This window comes from Pleurodeles waltl, chromosome 12, assembly GCF_031143425.1.
Source record: "Pleurodeles waltl isolate 20211129_DDA chromosome 12, aPleWal1.hap1.20221129, whole genome shotgun sequence".
NCBI lineage: Eukaryota > Metazoa > Chordata > Amphibia > Caudata > Salamandridae > Pleurodeles > Pleurodeles waltl.
Window position 1 is genome coordinate 221,958,668 of NC_090451.1, and position 19,145 is coordinate 221,977,812.

Below are 19,145 nucleotides of genomic sequence, written 5' to 3' on the forward strand. Positions count from 1 at the left end.
TACACCAACAGGGAAAGCGGGCACTCTTGGCAGATGACCAGCATGATGATGAATCGATGAGAAATGCAACCATTGTTGCTAACCCTGGCAGTGGGATTTGAGTAGAGAAAGGATATAAAGGAAAACAACATGTCATCCATTCCTATATCTGCAAAATGGCTTGCATAAACCTCCACAGAAAGGAGTCAAAAGGCTTTTCTGCATCCAGAAAGACTGCAACAGCTATGACCTTAGGGTGTAGCTGTTGCAAAAGGGGTACTCAGATTAAGCACTGTCGAGCGACCCAGCTCCTTGCTTAGGATCCAGGATTTGAAGAGCATGGCAAATCACGTGAGAGTCTCAAAGCGCTGAATTGTAGGCATGGGGAAATTAAGTGATTTGTCCAGAAAAACAGGATGTTGAGCCGACCAGAGTCTTGACCAAGGATTCCCCAAGCTCCAAAGTCGGCAGCTCAAGTTGTAAAGCCACATTCTCTCCCTCCACTCTTTCTCAACCCCCACATAAATAGGAGATGGATGGCATTCATTTTGGCCTGCACCAAAGTGCTTGTATTGTATAGTGATAGTGGTCTATATAACATACAGGAGATTGCCAATTTGCCAAGTTTCAGAAGTGTGACAATCACCGCTTCCCAGAGAGTTGGTGGGAACCAAGCTAGGTATGCCCATCTATACTCACTGTAAGTATGTGCGGGCCCAACCATCTACGTGCTCTTCAGCCTACATTTAATAACCTCATTAATTTCTTGCCACAGTGGTTAGCTGTTTCACAACGTCCCTGTAAGTGTTCTCATGCCATGCAAGACTCAGCCTTTTGGATCCTGACACCTTCGCCTCTGCAATCATAATTTGTGAAGCATATAACTGCTTCTATTAATTGCTAAGCCAGGCAAAAATGCTGGGGCAGTCTTATAGTTTACTGTTATTGTTGAGTCTATAACAATGATGTCACCAGAAGATGTCATATAGAGATTTTTTTTTCTTTAGAATCAGTACCACCTTCTTTAATAGGCCAGTAACTAGCTACCAGTTTGTGACCACTATTGCTGCTGCAAAGCAATAATTTGGTGCTGTTAATTGGAAGGCCCTTATCAAGTATACTCCACTTACCAATGCGCAGCGAGTCATAATGTGTACTTTGTGAGTAAGAAAGCCTCTTAAGACCTGCAAAATACCTTTTGTGCAGTGAAAATGCTGTTTTGTAGTCACAAAGTCTAATTTTTTAACTGCAGGCTTTGCAACCCTTCTAAACTCTTAACCTAAGGAAGAACACTTTGCAGTCACTCCAGGTTATGTAAGAACACAGCATCGGCAATCCTGCATCCAGAATTACCAACAATACCGAGAACAGATAGTCAGGGATGCGATCAGGGACATCTTAAGGACTTTGGGAGCCCTTGTCCAAATGTATTTCAGGGGCCCCTGTTCGGAACAGCTTTGAATTTCTGATACAATTTCATCTTTTTCATGCCTTCTATGGCAAGGTCACTGACAGTGCACAGACATACTCATCCAAATTCTAAATGTGTTTATATCGAACATTCACGGATAGTGAAATGTGTTTTAAATATTCTAACACAGCAGCAACTCACTAATATTACTACAATATTCTCTGTGATACTCTCCCATTTCTCTTATGGGAGGTCTTGTTTTGATCTAAAAAGAACCTTTTTTATGGATGCTGCATGTAACAAACAATACTTAAAACAATCCGTTTAAGATTTATTCACGGTGATCAGGTCAAAACTCTCTGCATAACAGAGCTGGCTAGGGTCCAAGCCGGAGCCCACTTTGCCCATGCCTTAGAATGTATTGGATGCGGTATTACTCCGGGTTTACAAGTGTTCCAACTGAGGAATGGGTAACAGCTGCAGGATTCAGGTGTTCCATGCCTATTACATCATGTTTTTCCTCAATTCCAGGCCGTATTACGCACACAGATTTGGATAGGCTTTTTTCTGAAGAAAAGTACATGCAGGAAAACCCACAGCAGCACTGCGACCACACAACCAGTAATCCGTCAGGGCCTCAAACACTGTATATGCCCCAGGTAAATCAAGGACCCCGGGCCGGAGGTCTGACCACCCCCACCATGTAAATCAATGTTTGCCCAAGGGAGGTGGCGGCCCCTGGGGCTGCGCAGATAGGGCTATAGAAGGGGTAGCGGGGTGGGTTCAGCAGGGTCCCCCATTCCCCACATATAATAAAATATTAACCATGTGGGGGTGGTGGTCCCTGGGGTGCAGGGGGTGCTGCGCAGCTCCCAGCATAATTAACCAAAGATGGGACCCTGTGTTCCCCCACTCCTTATTTTTGACATGCTCCCAGGACCTTTCCCACTCAGGGGCTTTAGTAAAACAAGCACTGTAGACCCCAGCACCAGAGCTAAGGGGTCAAGTTGTCCCCACCCTGGCCAATTTCTTATTTTTCATCCTTTTTTTCAGGGACTTGGCTGAAGTTGAAGTGTTGGTAGCCAATCAGATCTCAACACGAGGAGGGTTCGCGAAGCCTTCGCGTCCCTATATATATATATACAAATTTGGCTTTATTTTAATATTTTAAAAACTATTGAACAGATTTACACAAGATCACAAAAAGGTCGCTTTTTGGACCAAGAGTTTTCTGCCTAATTTGGTGTAAATCCATCCAGTGGTTTGGCTGCTATTCCTGTTCAAAATCCCTATGGAAATTAACATGGAGAAAACACGCTTTGGGACTCCCCACCCACCTTTTCTCAGCCCACACTTAACAGATCACTAAAAAACTTTCTGGATGAGCAGCTGACATGAGCATTGTATTTTTGGGAACATTTTCAGCAAAGCACCCTCAAGCGGATTGCTTCCTTCCTCACAGGACGCTCACAGAGCATACGACTGCCTCCTATCCCCTTTGAACCCAGGGACATCTTAAGTGGCATACCCCAAGGATCATCCCTTAGCCTTTGTTCAACACCTACATGACGACTCCACCTCCTCCCCCAGCCCTTCGCAGACATCCTTAGATCCCATGGCCTCAACATAATTTTGCGCAGACGCCACACAACTCATCCGCTGACTCACTAAAGAGCCCTCCCCACCAGAATCAACTTCTGCAATGCCATGACCAACGTAGCCAACTGGATGAGAGAGACCTGCCTTAAACTCAACTCCCACAAAACAGAAGTTCTGATCTTTGGGAAGAATACCTCAGTTTAGAACCACAGGTAGTGGTCAGCAGAACTCAGACTAACACCCACACCCACATCCCATGAACATATCCTAGGCATCATCCCAGTAAGTGAAATGACAAATAAACAACCAATCCCCCTGCTTCCACACCCTTCACACGCTCAACAGAATCTTTAGGTGGATCCCAGTTACCTCCAGAAAGACTGTCACTCAGACCCCATCACTAGCCACCTCGACTACAGTAATGTTCTCTACGCCCGCATCTCCATCCACATCCACATCCTCAAAAGACTCCAGACCATACAGAAAGCTGCAGCCAGACTCATCCTGGCCCTCCCCAAACGAAGCCACATCACCCCCCCACCTCAAAACCTTCCCATCCAAAAAAGAGGACATTTCAAGATCCTCATGCATGCCTACAAAGCTGTGCATGATCAAGGACTGGCCTACATCAAACAGGGGCTGAACTACCAATGATCTGCAAAACACCAGAACTCTGCCTCACATAGCCCATGCATGCACACTCATCATCCATCGCATCCGTAGCAGGGGTCGCTCCTTCTCCTACATCGTGGCCAAAACCTGGAACAATCTACACCTCTATCTTCGAAAAGCACCCTCCCTTGAGGATTTCAGGAAGAAAGTATAGACCTGGCTCTTTGACAAAGACGTTGCACTTATAGCGCCCAGATATCCCCAGAAATGACAGTGCAGTGCTATACAAATACTGATTGAAATATATATATATATATAGATAGATATATTTATATATATATATATATATATATATATATATATATATATATAGTATAAAGGATGGGAATTGCAAGGAATATGCATACCCACAGCTTAAGAGATAAAGTTATGTTAAAAAAGAGATACAGACCTTTGAGGCTCACCAGGTTGTTCTTCCAAATCACTTTGTTCAGGTTCCAGGGCAAATGTCTGTTCTTTAGCAAGCACAACCTTTTCGGCATGCTGCAAAGAGTTAAAAAGAAAGAACTGAAAAGTGAGTGAAATTTTAATACAAGTTAATCTATAATTTTAAATGGAAATACTCAAATTGAGAAGTCTGTAATATCAAGCATCTTTGGGAGAAGAAAAAAGTGGTTAGTTAGCAGGCTGTGCCTGGTGTTGAAGTGTTTATTTACAAAGACATGCCATCTTTTCTAGTTTTTACTGCTCTCGTAAAATGCATCCATTAAAAGAATAGCTCACAATATTGTAGCTACTTTATCCAGAATCACTTAAGAGTTCATTGTTTTTTAGCTGCTTACAGTTTAGAAATCTGACCAAGTAGACAAAATTTAGCAAACAAACATCCATTTAAGGCAACCTAATACTATCAATAGTTATAAAAAATGTGCTACAGACTTTCATTTCTTAAGTGCCTTGTACGAAATGACAATGTGGTATCTGCAGCTCTGTCCAAGAACCCCTCTCAAATTCCTATCATAGGGCCTATTCACAAACCGCTTTTAAAGCGCCTTCAGTAGTACTACAATAGTACTAATAAAGTACAGCAAACTGCTGTTAACAAACGTACAAGTGTAAATCTTCACCTCCACCTCTCCTATCTTCTATTTGGGGAGATCCTCACACATGTAAGTTTACTACTTAGTAGTAAACATGGTAGGGACCGGGGAGGTGGCTGAAAAGAACAAGTTACTTGCCTTCGGTAACGCTTTTTCTGGTGGCTACAATAGCTACCTGTGGATTCCTAACCTGATGAATTCACCCTTGAGCCAGCACCTGAGGGAAAATCTTCTTCCCAGCTCTCCACGTCAACGAGGATGTCGCAATTGCACGGATCCACGCGACTCCGTCTGACGTCACCGTGCCAATAAGAGGTCCTCGTTGGCGTGCTGACGTCAGTTTCACCCATTTTTTACGTGCCTTTGAGGTGAACAAGTGAAAAACGACTCCAAAACAACTCCAATAAATACATATATACACAAAACATTCATGATCCAACATAATCAAAAACATCATTTATATATATGTTGGAAAATGGGTTATTGGTAGGGCAGGTAGGTGCCTACACCTAGCAACAAGCCACTAACCTCCACATAGGTACAGTTAGGTCTCAGTAAATTAATCCCAGCTCAACCCTTGGTAGCTTGGCAACGAGCGTCAAGGCTTAACTTAGGAGACAAAGTGTAAAGCATTCAAATATCACAAAACAGTAATTAAATAAAACACAGGAAACAGTTTAAAAATCCAAAACCAATTCATAAAAATAGTTTATATTTTTATCTTTAAAATGACACAAAAACGATTAAAATCGGTTCAGGGGAACCGGAGATATGAATTTTTAAAGAATTATTACTTTTCTAGCGCTTAGAAACAAAAAGCGCCAATCGGGTCATCTGGTTGCACCTCGACCGGGGCAAAGTCAAACTTTCAGGCCGACCGCGATGGAGCCCTGCTCGGCTACAGGTCGCGGGAGGCCTCGGTTAAAAAGTTACCTTCTGACTTAGTCTTTATTTTGAAGTTTTTCTTCACCGGGACGAACCTGCCAGTTGAATCCGACCTCCTGGAGCCCTTGTCCGGATACGCGATGTGGGTTTCCTCGGTGGAGACTTTTACCTTCGGACTTAGTCGTTTTTTCGAGATGAAAATCCTTCGACCGGGGTAAACCTGGATCTTGATCCGACGTCCATGGAGCCCTTCTCGGATACGATGGCTGGGAGGTCCCGGTCAACTTTTTACGTTCGGACTTAGTCTCTTTTTTGGATGTTTTTCTTTACCGGGACGAACCACGAAGTCAGGCCGGGTCGCGGTTGAGGCAAGCCGGCCAGAATTTCCGCGGCGGGTCGGTCCCTCTCTTGAGCTTTTTTCCAAAAATTCTCAAATCTTTTCCAAACTTCTGGGGTTTCACCCAGATGTTCTTTTAAGGTTCTTTTGGGGTCCACAGCTCACCCCAAGGGTCCAGAAGTTCTGTGATGGTCCTTGGGGGGTGCGGACTTCAACTCCCAGAATGCACCTGGCGCAAACTCCTTTTTGGCCACTGGACAGTGGTCAGCTGGTCGCTTTCTTCAGGAGTTGGTGCAGGGGACTCTGGTTTAGCAATTTTTCACCTGTAGCAAACAGGGAGTCCCTCCTTGAACCAGTTGAAGCCAGGCAAAGTCCTTCTTGTGGTGAAGCCCAAGTGTGTAGCTGGTGCAGTCCTTCTGAGTGCAGGGTCCAGGTGCAGGCCAGGGGTCCAGCAGGGCAGTCCTTCTTCTTCTTTAGTTCCTTTCTTGTTGAATTCTGGAGGGGATCTGAGGCGTGGGTGCAGGTCTGCCAGTTTTATCCTTGCTCCTGGGTGAAAAGCAGGGGGGCCCTGGTTCTCCAATCAGGGACAGGGTCGTCCCCCTGTGATGACCACTTCCTGGGAAGTGTGGCAAAAATCCATCCCAGAAGGCAACAGTCTCTAAAAATCCAACATGGATGAATCTGATTTTTGGAGGTTACATCTGGCTGAGCCCACCCACTGGTGTGGCTAAAAATCATAAACACACCCCTCTCCTGCCCTCTCCTAATCTAATCAAGGGGGCACCTAATTGTCTGGGGTTGCAGGATGTGGGGGTGTTGCTGGGTGCTCCAAATGTCCTTCTCTGCCTTTGAAGACCAGTTTGGCAGCCCTCCCCCTTCCTGCCTCACCATCTGCTGAGGGGAGATTCTCTCCCCCAAGCACATTCCTTTGTGTGAAGCTAGGCCACTTCACACCTCATCAAGGCAGCCTGGCAGAAGCTGCTGCAGGCTGGCCAATCAGAGCACAGCAGCAAAAACAATGCAGAGCTGAAATTGGCAACTTTTTAGGTAAAGTCTAAACTTTTTACCTGGACAAGTTATATTAAATCCAACAACTGGAAGTTGTGGGATTTATTACAACAATCAATTTGATACCAAATTCTTGGTATGTAACATTTAAGGAGACTTTAAAATTTAAAATAAAGTCTGCCCATTCTAGCCTATGAAGGCCATTTACTTCAATGAGGGAAAAACGAATTTGGCTGTTTTTACCTCACCAGGGCTTATAAATCTATTTTTATAAAGTCCCTGCTTATAGTTACATGGCACCCAGCCCTAGGGGCACATAGGGCACACCTTAGGGGTGACTTATATGTAAAAATAAGGTAGTTTAAGACTTTGGAAGTACCTTTAATTCCAAAGTCGAATTTGCATATAACTTTAATTTAAAAGCAGCCAGCAAGGCAGGCTTGCTTTTAAAATGACACTGGGCACCTCAGCAATGCACCTAGGTGTGCACCACCTATGCTGTGGTCCCTAAACCTACATGCCCTACCATATACTAGGGACTTATAGGTAGGTTAACTTAGCCAATTATAATTAGCCTAATCTGCATATCCATTTTACACAGAGCACAGGCCCTGGGACTGGTTAGCAGTACCCAGGGCACCTTTAAAGTCAGGAAAACACCAGCAAAAAGTGGAAAATGGGGGCAAAAAGTTATGGGGCCTCTGCAATCAGCCCTGTTTTCTCACAATATATAAATAATAAAAATATCAATATATATATGTATATACACATCTATACAACCACATATCCTAGTGCAGTCAGAGAGGCAACGGGGAGGTGGGTGGGACTGTGAGGAATCCACAGGTAGCTATTGTATCCACCAGAAAAAGCGTAAGTAAGCGAAGGTAAGTAACTTGTTCTTCTGATCGATCCTCACCTTATGAATAGAGTCCCAAAGCAGTACCGCACTGGAGGTGGGTGCCCATCTGACTACACCAAGAAATCCTGCAACACAGATCGTGCAAAATGGCCGTCCCTCCGAACCTCAGAGTCCAAGCAATAATGCTTTGCGAAGGTGTGGAGGGACGCCCAAGTTGCTGCCTTACAAATATCCACCACCGGAACCCCCTTCCTAGGGCCAAAGTAGCAGACTTAGCCCTGGTGGAATGGGCTCTTATACCCTCAGGGGAAACCTTTTTCACCAATGAGTAGCAGATCTTGATACAAAGGATAACCCATCTGGAGATTGTTCTTTTATGGACTGCTCTGCCTTTCCTCTGTCAAATATACCCTACGAACAGCTGATCTTCCAGGCGAAAGTCCTTCGTCCTCTCAGTGTAATAACTAAGCGAGCTTTTAGGGTCCAAGCGGTGAAGCCTTTCTTTCTCCTTCGAGGGGTGAGGAGGAGGGTAGAAAGATGGAAGGATAATGATGGAAGGGTAATAGCCTGCTCTATGTAAAAAAGAGAGACAACTTTTGGCAGGAAAGCCACCCTGGTTTTCAACACCACTTTATCTGGGAAAAACAAGGTAAAGGGGGGTTTAACAGAAAGAGCTTGAAGCTCACTAACCCGCCTAGCTGAGGTTACTGCAACAAGAAAAACTGTTTTAAGCACTAAAAACCTTAATGGGCAAGAATGCATGGGCTCAAATGGTGACCCCATTAAAAAGGTTAAAACAAGATTTAGGTCCCACTGAGGCACATGAAAGGGAGTGGGAGGAAACTAATTAAGCAAACCCTTAAGAAACGTAACCACATTAGGTGATTTAAACAATAAGGGCTGATCCAGGAGGCAAAGAAAGGCTGACAGAGCAGCTAAATAACCCTTAACCGTAGCCACTGCATAAACCTTCTTTGCTAAGTCCAAAGCAAATATCAGAAAGGTGGGCCTTCAAACGATCAATTTGCTTTTCTCCACACCAAGCCACAAATTGTGCCCACCTGCTGGCATAAACTGACTTAGTGGATTGTCGCCTGGCCGATAAAATAACATCCACTACATCTGATGAGAGAGAAAAGGAACTCAGGTTGCCCCGTTCAATCTCCAGGGATGAAGGTGCAGGCTCTGGAGGTGGGGGTGTAGAACCTGCCCCTGCAACTGCGAGAGGAGGTCTGCCCTGAGAAGGAGACGGAACGGAGGGCACAGCGAGAGTTGGAGAAGGTCTGTGTATCACACCCTGTTTGGCCAATCCGGGGATATTAAAATAACCTGAGCCAGATCTTGGCGAATCTTCCTCAGAACCAGAGGAATCAAGGGTATGGGGGGAAACGCGTAAAGCAACTGGTTGTACCAAGAGATCTGAAACGCATTCCCCAAAGCTCCTTGCACCGGATCCTGGAGGCTGCAGAATGACGGGCAGTGCGCGTTCTCCCGAGAGGCAAACAGATCTATCACTGGAGAACCCCACATCTGAAAGATGTGCAGGACAGATCCGGATGGAGAAGCCACTCGTGATCGGCCAAAAGATGCCGACTAAGAGTCTGCACGCACGTTGAGCACCCCAGCCAGATGATTTGCTATCAAGCAAATCCGATGGTCCTGAAGCCAGGACCAGAGACGCAGAGTTTCTCTGCAGAGAAGGTACAACCCTACTCCTCCCTGCTTGTTTATATACCACATTGCAGTAGTTTTGACCGTCAGGACCTGAACTGACTGACTGCAAAGGGATGGCAGGAAGGCCTTGAGAGACAGACGTATTGCCCGCAATTCCAACAGATTGATATGGAAAGTCTGTTCCACTGTTCCACCAACGACCCTTGATCTCCAGGTCCCCCAAATGAGCTCCCCACCCTAGAGTGGAAGCATCCGTCATGACCGTGGCCACCAGAGGCGGCAGTGAAAACGGCCTTCCTTGAGAAAGGTTGCTGTCCACAGCCCACCATCGTAAATCCGCTGCTGCGTCTCTGGAGATCGTTATCGACTCCTCGAGATCCCCTTTGTGCTGAAACCACTGCCTGCGGAGGCACCATTAGAGAGCCCTGATGTGCCAACGTGCATGAGTGACCAACAGAATGCAAGAAGCGAACAGACCGAGCAGGTGTAAAACCTTGGGGACTGGAACAACTGCTCCATTTTGAAACATTTGAATCAACGCCTGAATATCCTGGATCCGCTGAGGCGGAGGATAGGCCTGATTCAATGTTGTATCTAGTACTGCCCCTATGAACAGTATGCGTTGAGAGGGCTCCAGGTGAGATTTGGGTACATTTATCGAAACACCCAGCCTGAACAACAACTGAGTTGTTACCTGCAAGTGACTCGACACAAGCTCCGGAGACTTGGCTTTGATCAACCAATCGTCCAGGTAAGGGAATACCGATATCCCCTTCCTTCTGAGATTTGGTGCCACCACTGCCATCACCTTTGCGAAAACTCGAGGTGCTGAAGTAAGACCAAACGGAAGGACCACAAACTGGTAGTGTTGCGACCCCACCACAAACCGGAGATACTTTCTGTACGACTTGAGTATAGTGATATGAAAGTTTGCATCCTGCAAGTCGACAGACACCATCCAATCCTCCTTGTTCCACGCCAGAAGTACCTGCGCTAGAGTCAGCATCTTGAATTTCTCCTGTTTGAGGAACCAATTCAAAATCCTTCAGGTCTAGGATTGGTCTCAAACGACCGTCCTTCTTGGGGATCAGGAAGTATCTTGAATAACATCCCTGACCTCATTCCTGCTCTGGAACCAACTCCACCGGACCTTTTGACAACAGGATCTGAACCTCCTGCTGTAACAACAGGAGATGGTCTTCTGAACAAAATGTGGGACAGGGAGGGATGGGATGAGGAAACTCCTGAAAAAGGAGAGCATATCCTTTTCTCACAATATTTAGAACCCATGAGTCTTATGTAACTAACTCCCACTTGTGGAGAAAAAGACGTAATCTTCCTCCTACAGGAGAAGTATGGTCAATAAAGGGGACAAAACTAGTGCTGCTGCCCTTGCTGTTGTCCTCCAGAGGAAGAGGATGACGTAGGGTGCTGCTGGATGGCCCCTCTTGTCCTAACCCTCCTCGGCCCTCAAAAGGACAGATATGGGAGGCTGGTAGGCTTCTGGACCGAGGACTGGGGTCTCCCTCGATCAACTGCTCCACACCCAAACCCCCTGAACCTCGGAAAGGACCTAGAAGGGGTAGCAGAGGAGGCTTGCAATCCCAAAGACTTCACCGTGGCCCGGCTATCTTTGAAGCGCTCTAGGGCAGAGTCTGCTTTATCTCCACACAGCTCATCCCCATCAAAAGGCAAATCCAACAAAGTGGTCTGTACATCTGAAGAAAACCCACAGGACTTCAACCAAGCGTGACTCCTGGTAGGAATAGATGTACCAATTGCCCTGACCACCTAGTACGTAGAGTCCAGGCCAAACTGGATTATTTATTTCGCCTCAGCGTGCGCATCAGACAGGAGTTCCCCAAATGGTCTCTGTACATCCTGCGGCAGGTCAGGAACCATGGCATTCGCAGAGTCCATGAGAGCATGGACATATCTACCCAGCACACAGGTAGCGTTTGCATCCTTGAGAGCCATGCTGCAAGGCGTGGAATCTTCTTTGCGGATTGTTCCATCCGCTTAGATTCCCTGTCTGATGGAATCACAGGGAAGGAGCCTGGAGCAGACCGTGTTGAGCAAGGGGCCTGAACCACCAAACTCTCCAGGGTAGGGTGTCGTGATAAAAACCCGGATCACCAGGCACCACTCTGTATCTCCTTGCCACAGCTCTATTCACAGCAGGTGACGATACAGGCTTCCTCCAAAGTTCTAACATTGGCTCCGTAAGAGCCTCGTTGAATGGAAGCAAAGAGTCTGCAGAAGTTGAAGAAGAAAACAGGAACTCCGTTAAAATGTTCGTCTTTACTTCTGCAGCAGGCAATGGAAGTTCCCAAAAATTTGCTGCCTTCCTGATCACTGTGTGAAAAGAAGCTGCTTCCTCTGTAAATTGCCCAGTGAAGACAAGTCCCATTCCGGGGAAGTATCCAGGCCTTGATACTCTCCTAAGGGCTGGACAATCTCTCTTTCCTCCAACAACTGCCTTTGATACTCTTCCTCCTATAAGAGTTGCAAGGCCTTCCTGCGTGACCTCAACGAGTCTCCAACCTCGGTGTTTACATGGAATTTGCCGACGTCAAAGACACCAGCTTCAACACCTGATGTGGAACAGGAGAGGAAGGTTGACTCCGTTCGAATCCATCACTCGGATTCGTCACCGGCATGGATTCTAATGGCGCCGAGGATGCTCATGGCTCCACCATCGGCGCTGGCTGGGGTAATTAAATCGGCGCCATAGATCTAGAAGGCGAGGTCATGGGATCCACAGGGCCTCGAGGCAATGTCATCGGCTCCGGTCCCGTACCCTCAGCTGGATAGAATGGCATAAACGGCGCCACCTTGTACGGAGCAGGGGAGTCCAACGAAAATGCCAATGGACCTGTGGGACCAGCCGGTGCACCAGAAGGGGCCATTGCATTGAACATAGAGAACATGGCATTCAAAAATGCCGCCGAATCCGCTCCCAGGGCCGGGAAGGCAGGATACCACTGGTCTCCCTGTTGCACCTGTGCTAGCTGAACATAGGACTCCTGAGCAGCAGGTGAAAATCGACGATTGTGCGGAGATGCCACAACCTCAAAGACAGACGGTGCCGGAGAAGCCTCAGGGGTTGAGGAGTCACCATCGGACTCACCTCCCACGTCGCACGGCTCTGACGAGATGGAGACCTCAATCTTGACGGGCTCTGAGTCGAACGGCGCCGAGAGCCATGACGGTGCCGTTTCTTATGCTTCTTCGGAGAAGCACCAGAAGAGGATCTACGATGGCTCCTATGACCCTTCTTCGCCTTGGCCAAAAAGAGTTTGGCCTCCTTTTCCTTTAACACCTTTGGATTCATCCTCTGGCAAGACGCACACTCCTCGACATCATGCTCAGAGCTAAGGCACCAAAGACAATCGTCATGAGGGTCAGTGACCGACATGCGACCCCGCACTCTCTGCATGGCTTGAAACCGGATTTTCTAGGGGGAGACATTGTAACTACAATGAGCAACAAGATGAAACCTCCAACAGAAGCGATAGCTATGAGAAAACCATTAGCGTCGAAGGCACGGAAAAAAGGGAACTGACGTCAGCACGCCGGCGAGAACCTCTTATTGGCACAGTGACATCAGACAGAGTCACGTGAAACCGTGCAATTGTGAAGTCCTTGTCGACGTGGAGAGCTGGAAAGAAGACTTTCCGTTGGATGCTGGTGCAAGGGTGAATTCATAAGATGAGGAATCCACAGGTAGTTGTATCCATCAGAAAAGGGCCATACTAATACTAAATGAAAGGTTTTAAGGAGGAGTAAGGAGCGGTTTAGGGAGGCACATGCACCCACCCACAAAACAGTAATCACATGGCTATCCACAAACTGCACTTCTGAAGTTGCTACAGCCAGAAAGTGACCCAAAACCGTGGTAAACTACTCCAGTTCACAAGCTCAGAGCTGGAATAACTCCAGCACAACACACAATCAACCCTAGTACAGCAACACCCTCCTGTAGAAAAAAATGGAAATAGGGATTTAACATTAAATTCGAATAGGAAATATTATTAATTAAATTAATATAAAAATATTTAAAATAATTAAAAATAGAGAAATTTAATGTAAACAAATTCACAAATATATCATTATTAATTTATAACAAATTATAACAACCTTTTATAAATATATACAATAAAGTAACTGTGTACTAAAATATAATCAAATTAGTTTGACTTAATTGTAGATATAATTTTTAATATTTATTAATGCATAATATTTTTGTTTTACTTTAGTTGGGATTTTTTTATTTATTTAAATGTCAGAACAATTATTTGTATTTGATTTAATATATTTACATTGATTGGATTTACATCAAAATTAAGTTACTCGTGATGCAGCATTTGGTGTTTTGTTGCACATTTAAAATAAAATACATACAATAATTTACCTTAATATTTACCAATTGAGATTTTAAGATAAAGTCTATTTTTTTCCAGCAGAGAATACAAGGGAGGGATGGCCTCTATTTTACATGAAGTGCTCCTGATGAGGGCTGACTTAGAGGAAGGTTCCTCTTCTGCAATATTAATTCTAAGAAAGAGTTTAAGCAAAATAAGCCTGCAAAGCTTATGACGCCAGCAATGATAGCATTCATAAAGAAATATTGTGAAAATAACAAATTATTGAATAAGCTTCTGCTGAGAATAGGTGCTATCTTTCCTATGAATTCTGCCCACGTGTTGAGGAAACACTTCTTGACATGCAAAGTTCAGTATTCCAAAGGCAGGGGATTGCTTGACACAATTCGTCAGTAAATAGAGAAGTGTAAAATCAGATACCTGAGTAGTTCATGCAGAATTTGTTTACAAAATATAACTTACTTAAATCTCACAGGTTATATCCTGCTAATTTATTTATTTTCCCTTCATAATGGGAGAGGATAAAAACAAGATTTTAGACAAAGAAAAGAAAGGCTCCACGGAGAAGCTTTTCACATTTAATTTTCTGGATCACTTTCTCTAGTCTAACAAAGAATACGGTATAAAAGGAAAAGGGATTATACCAATGATAAAAGAGATAACACTCAAATAGAGGACTGTCCATTAGAATTGCAAAATGGAAGGATTATCTTTGCTCAGTGGCAGGTTGATTGGGGAAAACTAGATCTAGATGGCATATTTAGATCCCTTCTCCTTTGGCTCACTATGTCTCAAGATTCTAAGGCCTCTACTGAGGGGTTTGTTTATTTTCCCAAAGGGGAGGACGAAGCCTCATATAACAAGACAACATTCTTTTAAAGTCTCTAAACAGACTGATTTTGTAGGAACAATTTGAATTGGGATTCCCTATTCAACTTAACAATAAGACCTGAGCAGGCGAGTAAGAGTACCTGCAAGTACAATGAACAGTTGGCAACTGCCCAGAGCCAATCCAATACAGGAGAACTATGATCGATCCTGTGTCTCCAGAGTCCCCTAAGGAGGACTCTACACTAGCAAATCAGTGATTTGGGGTATGGAACCTTGAGGAAGAAGCAGCCTAATGAATTTAGAGTAGTGAGTCATGAAGGGGGAGAAAGCAGTCCATTCAGAGAGGAGAAGGTCTATTCCTTTTTTTGGGGAGTGTGCATCAGCGCTCATCGGTGCATTGGAATCCTAAGCAGCGGTACTGATGGGGAGTTCCCTGCCACATTACGAGTTAACAGGTTCAGGGGGTGATACAGCCTCATCAAAAGCCCCATGGTTGATTGTTACGGTAAGGACCTGTATAGCATAAAGAGTGGAGATTCATGATTCTTGACCAGGGCAACTGGACTTATGCGATTGTGCGGCTGCGGTGATTTTCGCATAATTACAGATTTGCTGCATTTGCCACATAATCCATCATCTGCTGCATAATATGCTGATTTTACCTAAATTGTTTCTAGCTCAAATGGTTCAACGGTTACTAAAATTGCAGCGACACGTATTGTCGTGTAGTGAAAGGCCCTTTGCAAAACTGGATTGTCACCTTTTTGCTGCTATGTCTGGGTATTAAAATGGTACTAACGAGGCACAACAACTGTCAGACAGTATTATGAAGTTTAAAAATGTTGAAATAATGAAGTAATATTATACAATGTGCTGCACTGTGCCGCATAATTTGCCTTTTCCTGGCACATAATTTACTAAACCCTGCCGCATATTTTGGCACCCTCATGCGGCATAATTTCAGTGACCCTGCCCCTAACCGACTAACCATAGACAACATACTACAAATGGGATAACTCCAATACACAATTCCAACACATAGTGGAATTCTTCTCATGACATAGTCTAATATATGTCTGACTGAAGACTCACCCAAAAAGGTTTGCAGTACTTCTGACACTGTCATTTAAACCTGCTGGCAGGCAAGCACAGTGAGGGGAGTCCGGTTGTGTTCTAGTCCCATGAAAGCTGCCAATCACAACATCCTGAAGATGATCTAGAAAGTCTAGCCCTTATGAAGAGATTGACAATCCCCTGACATACAGCAACGATACAGACCAACTTCCATATGAAATAAGATGATAGCCATTGGCCCTGAAAACTCTGAGAAACAGATAAGCATTTGAGACATACAACTAAAAATGTAGAGCTGAAACAAGTACTACTGAACCAACTCAAATAAATATAACAAAAGTGAACACTATGACTGGAAGAGTACTACACACCACAGACAGCATGATAGGAGTGCTACATAAAAGTGACTCAAACATTAAAAACCTTCTCTAGCAAAATACAAAACAGAAAAAGAAGAGCAAAATGGATGGTCAAGGACCTATAAGAAGAGCAAGTCCTGAAAACCGAGAGGACCCTGCTCAAGCTGCCATAAAAGACTTCACGCATTTTAAGAACTTAAAGATGAAATCAGGGGTGTCAAAATTATGTACATAAAGTTCTTCGAGAGATAAAGAGGGATGTTGTGTGTGGAGTCAATGACCTTGACAAACAAGTCACTTACCTTCGATAATGCTTTTTCTGGTGGATACATTATCTACCTGTGGATTCCTCACCATTTGAATATCTCCAATGCACCAGAATTCCACAGCAACTTTTATTCATAGCTCTCCCACGTCTATGAGAACGTCACAATGCCAGGGCTCCGTACACAACTCTGTGTGAAGTCAAAGTCATATGAAGCCCCTGTTGGCGTGCTGACGTCAGTTTCCACCCACTTTTTTCATGCGCACAGGTGAAACCAACATCACAAATGTAACAATGTGTCACAATCCACATACATATATACAAACAAATATTTATATGAAATAAGAAACAAATAAATATTATACAAAATAGGTTTCTTTTTTGGCATATACAGACAAGCATTAAATAGGGAGGCGGGTGGGTTAGTGATGAATCCACAGGTAGATACTGAATCCACCAGAAAAAGTGTCACCAAAGGTGAGTAAACTTGTTCCTCCGATGGATACAGCTACCTGCGGATTCCTCACCTTTTAAATAAAATCTCCCAAGCAGACCTGCACCAAGAGGTGAGTGCTTGTTTGCCTATACCAAAAAATCTTGCACAGCAGAAGGGGAAAAGCAACCACCCTTCTCACCTCAGGATCTAAACAATAGTGCTTCGCAAAAGTGTGGAGGGAGGGCCAAATTGCCGCTTTGCAAATGTCAACTACTGGTACACCTCTAGTTAAAGGGAAAGTGGAAGATTTGGCTCTAGTGGAGTGAGCTCTAATACCTTAAGGTGGTTCTTTGTTAGCCATGGCATTTCAGAACTTTATGCACATGAAGGTCCATCTGGACATTGTCCTCTTATACACAGCCTGTTCTTTCGTTTTGCCCATGTAGCCAATAAATAGTTTATCATCCTGCCGGAGATTACGTGTCCTGTCTATATAAAAGCTGACAGCCCTTTTAGGGTCCAAGCGATGAAGCCTTTCTTCCTCCTTAGATGGATGGGGCCCTGATAAAAAATGTATACCTTGCATTTAGGAAGCTGGAAGGATCTGTTCTAGGAGCAGGGAAAGCTGGATACTCTTATTGCTGTCGAAGAGGTGGAGGAATAATTGGAGGCAGATGAACCTCTTCTGGATCAGGACACAAAGGTGAAGTTGGTGGTCTGACTGGACTTGAAAGCAATACCGGACAAGCTACAGGAGATAGAGCCAGAGAGCCTTTGAGCAACCTCACCCAGGTGGACACTGGCGATAGAGACAAACCTCTTGATGATCGACGTTGAGAACTGTGACAGCACTTTTTCTTGTGTTTCCTATTGGAAGAATTTGAGGAGTGAGGAGATGGCAAGTCTGAATGAGGTTGAGACTTTTGACAACCTCTCTTCTCCTTCCTCGCCTTGGCCAAGAAAAGCTTTGCCTCTCTTTCCTTTAAAGCTTTCGGGTTAATCTTCTGGCACGAAGAACAGGCATCAACATCCTGGTCCCAGCTGAGACACCATAGACAGTCGTTGTGGGGGTCTGTGATTGACAACGGACCTCACACTCCCGGAAGGGCTTGAAACCGGATTTCCTTGGTGGAGACACTATCACTAAATAGCTTCTACTGCTTTTTACTTTGAAACAATGTCACCAAACAGAAAACCTAAAGGAGAGATGAAAAAAAAAACGTTATACATCGAAAGCAGGGGAAAAAAGGGAACTGACATCGGCATGTAGATGAAGGCTTCTTATGACTTCTATGACGTCATGCAGAGTCACATGTGGGGCAGTAGCATTGTGTTGTCGACATCGGAGAGCTGTGAAGTAAAGTTTCTGTGAAATGGTGGCGCATTAGGACTAATTAGAAGGTGAGGAATCCACTGGTAGATGTAGCCATCAGAACCTCATTGAGCAAAATGATGACTGCAGGAAGTTATGACGGCTGCTAGAGCTTGAGGAACACACATTCCTCCAAGAAAAATGTAAAGACTATGAAAGCCAGTCACAACGTAGAAATACTATATGCATCAGCAGTATCCCAAAGAACATCACCAATAAAGATTCACCCAAATACCTGACAGAAAGTGGGAGGAGAGCCAATTAAAATAGAGCACATAAAGTCACCCTCTGGCAAAAACAGGCCATCCAAACTCAGACATACCAGGCTACAAGTATTAATATACAGACAAGGAAGAAATCATGTCAAAGGCATGGCAGAGGGGTCCAAAGGTGGCCCAATGTTCTTCAATGGGTCATAACTTCACCAATTTCAAGATCCTTCCCCAATATATTTGGCAAAGAGGGAGACCAGAGTTACCAACTTCCTAAACGTCAAATATATGTTATGTATGGGCATCTATATATTTATATACTTTTCTCCCACTGCCAAAAAATACTACTCTCCTCAAACCACTACACTGACTCATCCTATACCTCTTTCTAACTATACCCTACCTCCAATCTATAACTCATGCCAAACCTCTATTTGTACCATGGATTCCCAAATCTTCCCTCCTTAAGCCACCCTTTATCCTATTCTTCCAACCAAGAGGCTCACATGTCCACCACTCCCAACAACAACTTATATTTCCCTCTAGTAATCCACCTTCGGTGCCGGAGTAGTGTCTCTCTTATTTGGACTCTCGCTCCTAAGCAAGACTGCTGGTTTAGAGGTGACAGCACTTTTGTTTGTAGGCGACTGAGTCACTCCTACAACAACTCGCAACTGTCGGCCCAACCCTCCTGACTCACAAGCAGTACCTCACCAAAACTCAGAAAGCAAAGGTGATTTCTGGCAG

General features: G+C 44.7%; 1 protein-coding gene across 6 annotated transcripts in view; it reads right to left on the reverse strand.

The window, feature by feature from the left end:
- The window catches only part of TERF2 (telomeric repeat binding factor 2), a 271,686-nt gene that overhangs the window by 134,105 nt on the left and 118,436 nt on the right, over positions 1-19,145 (reverse strand). For all 6 annotated transcript variants that reach the window (XM_069216855.1, XM_069216859.1, XM_069216858.1 and 3 more), the window contains one exon: positions 4,053-4,144. In XM_069216855.1, the coding sequence (XP_069072956.1) occupies positions 4,053-4,144 (92 nt within the window). The remainder of the gene's footprint in view (positions 1-4,052; positions 4,145-19,145) is intronic.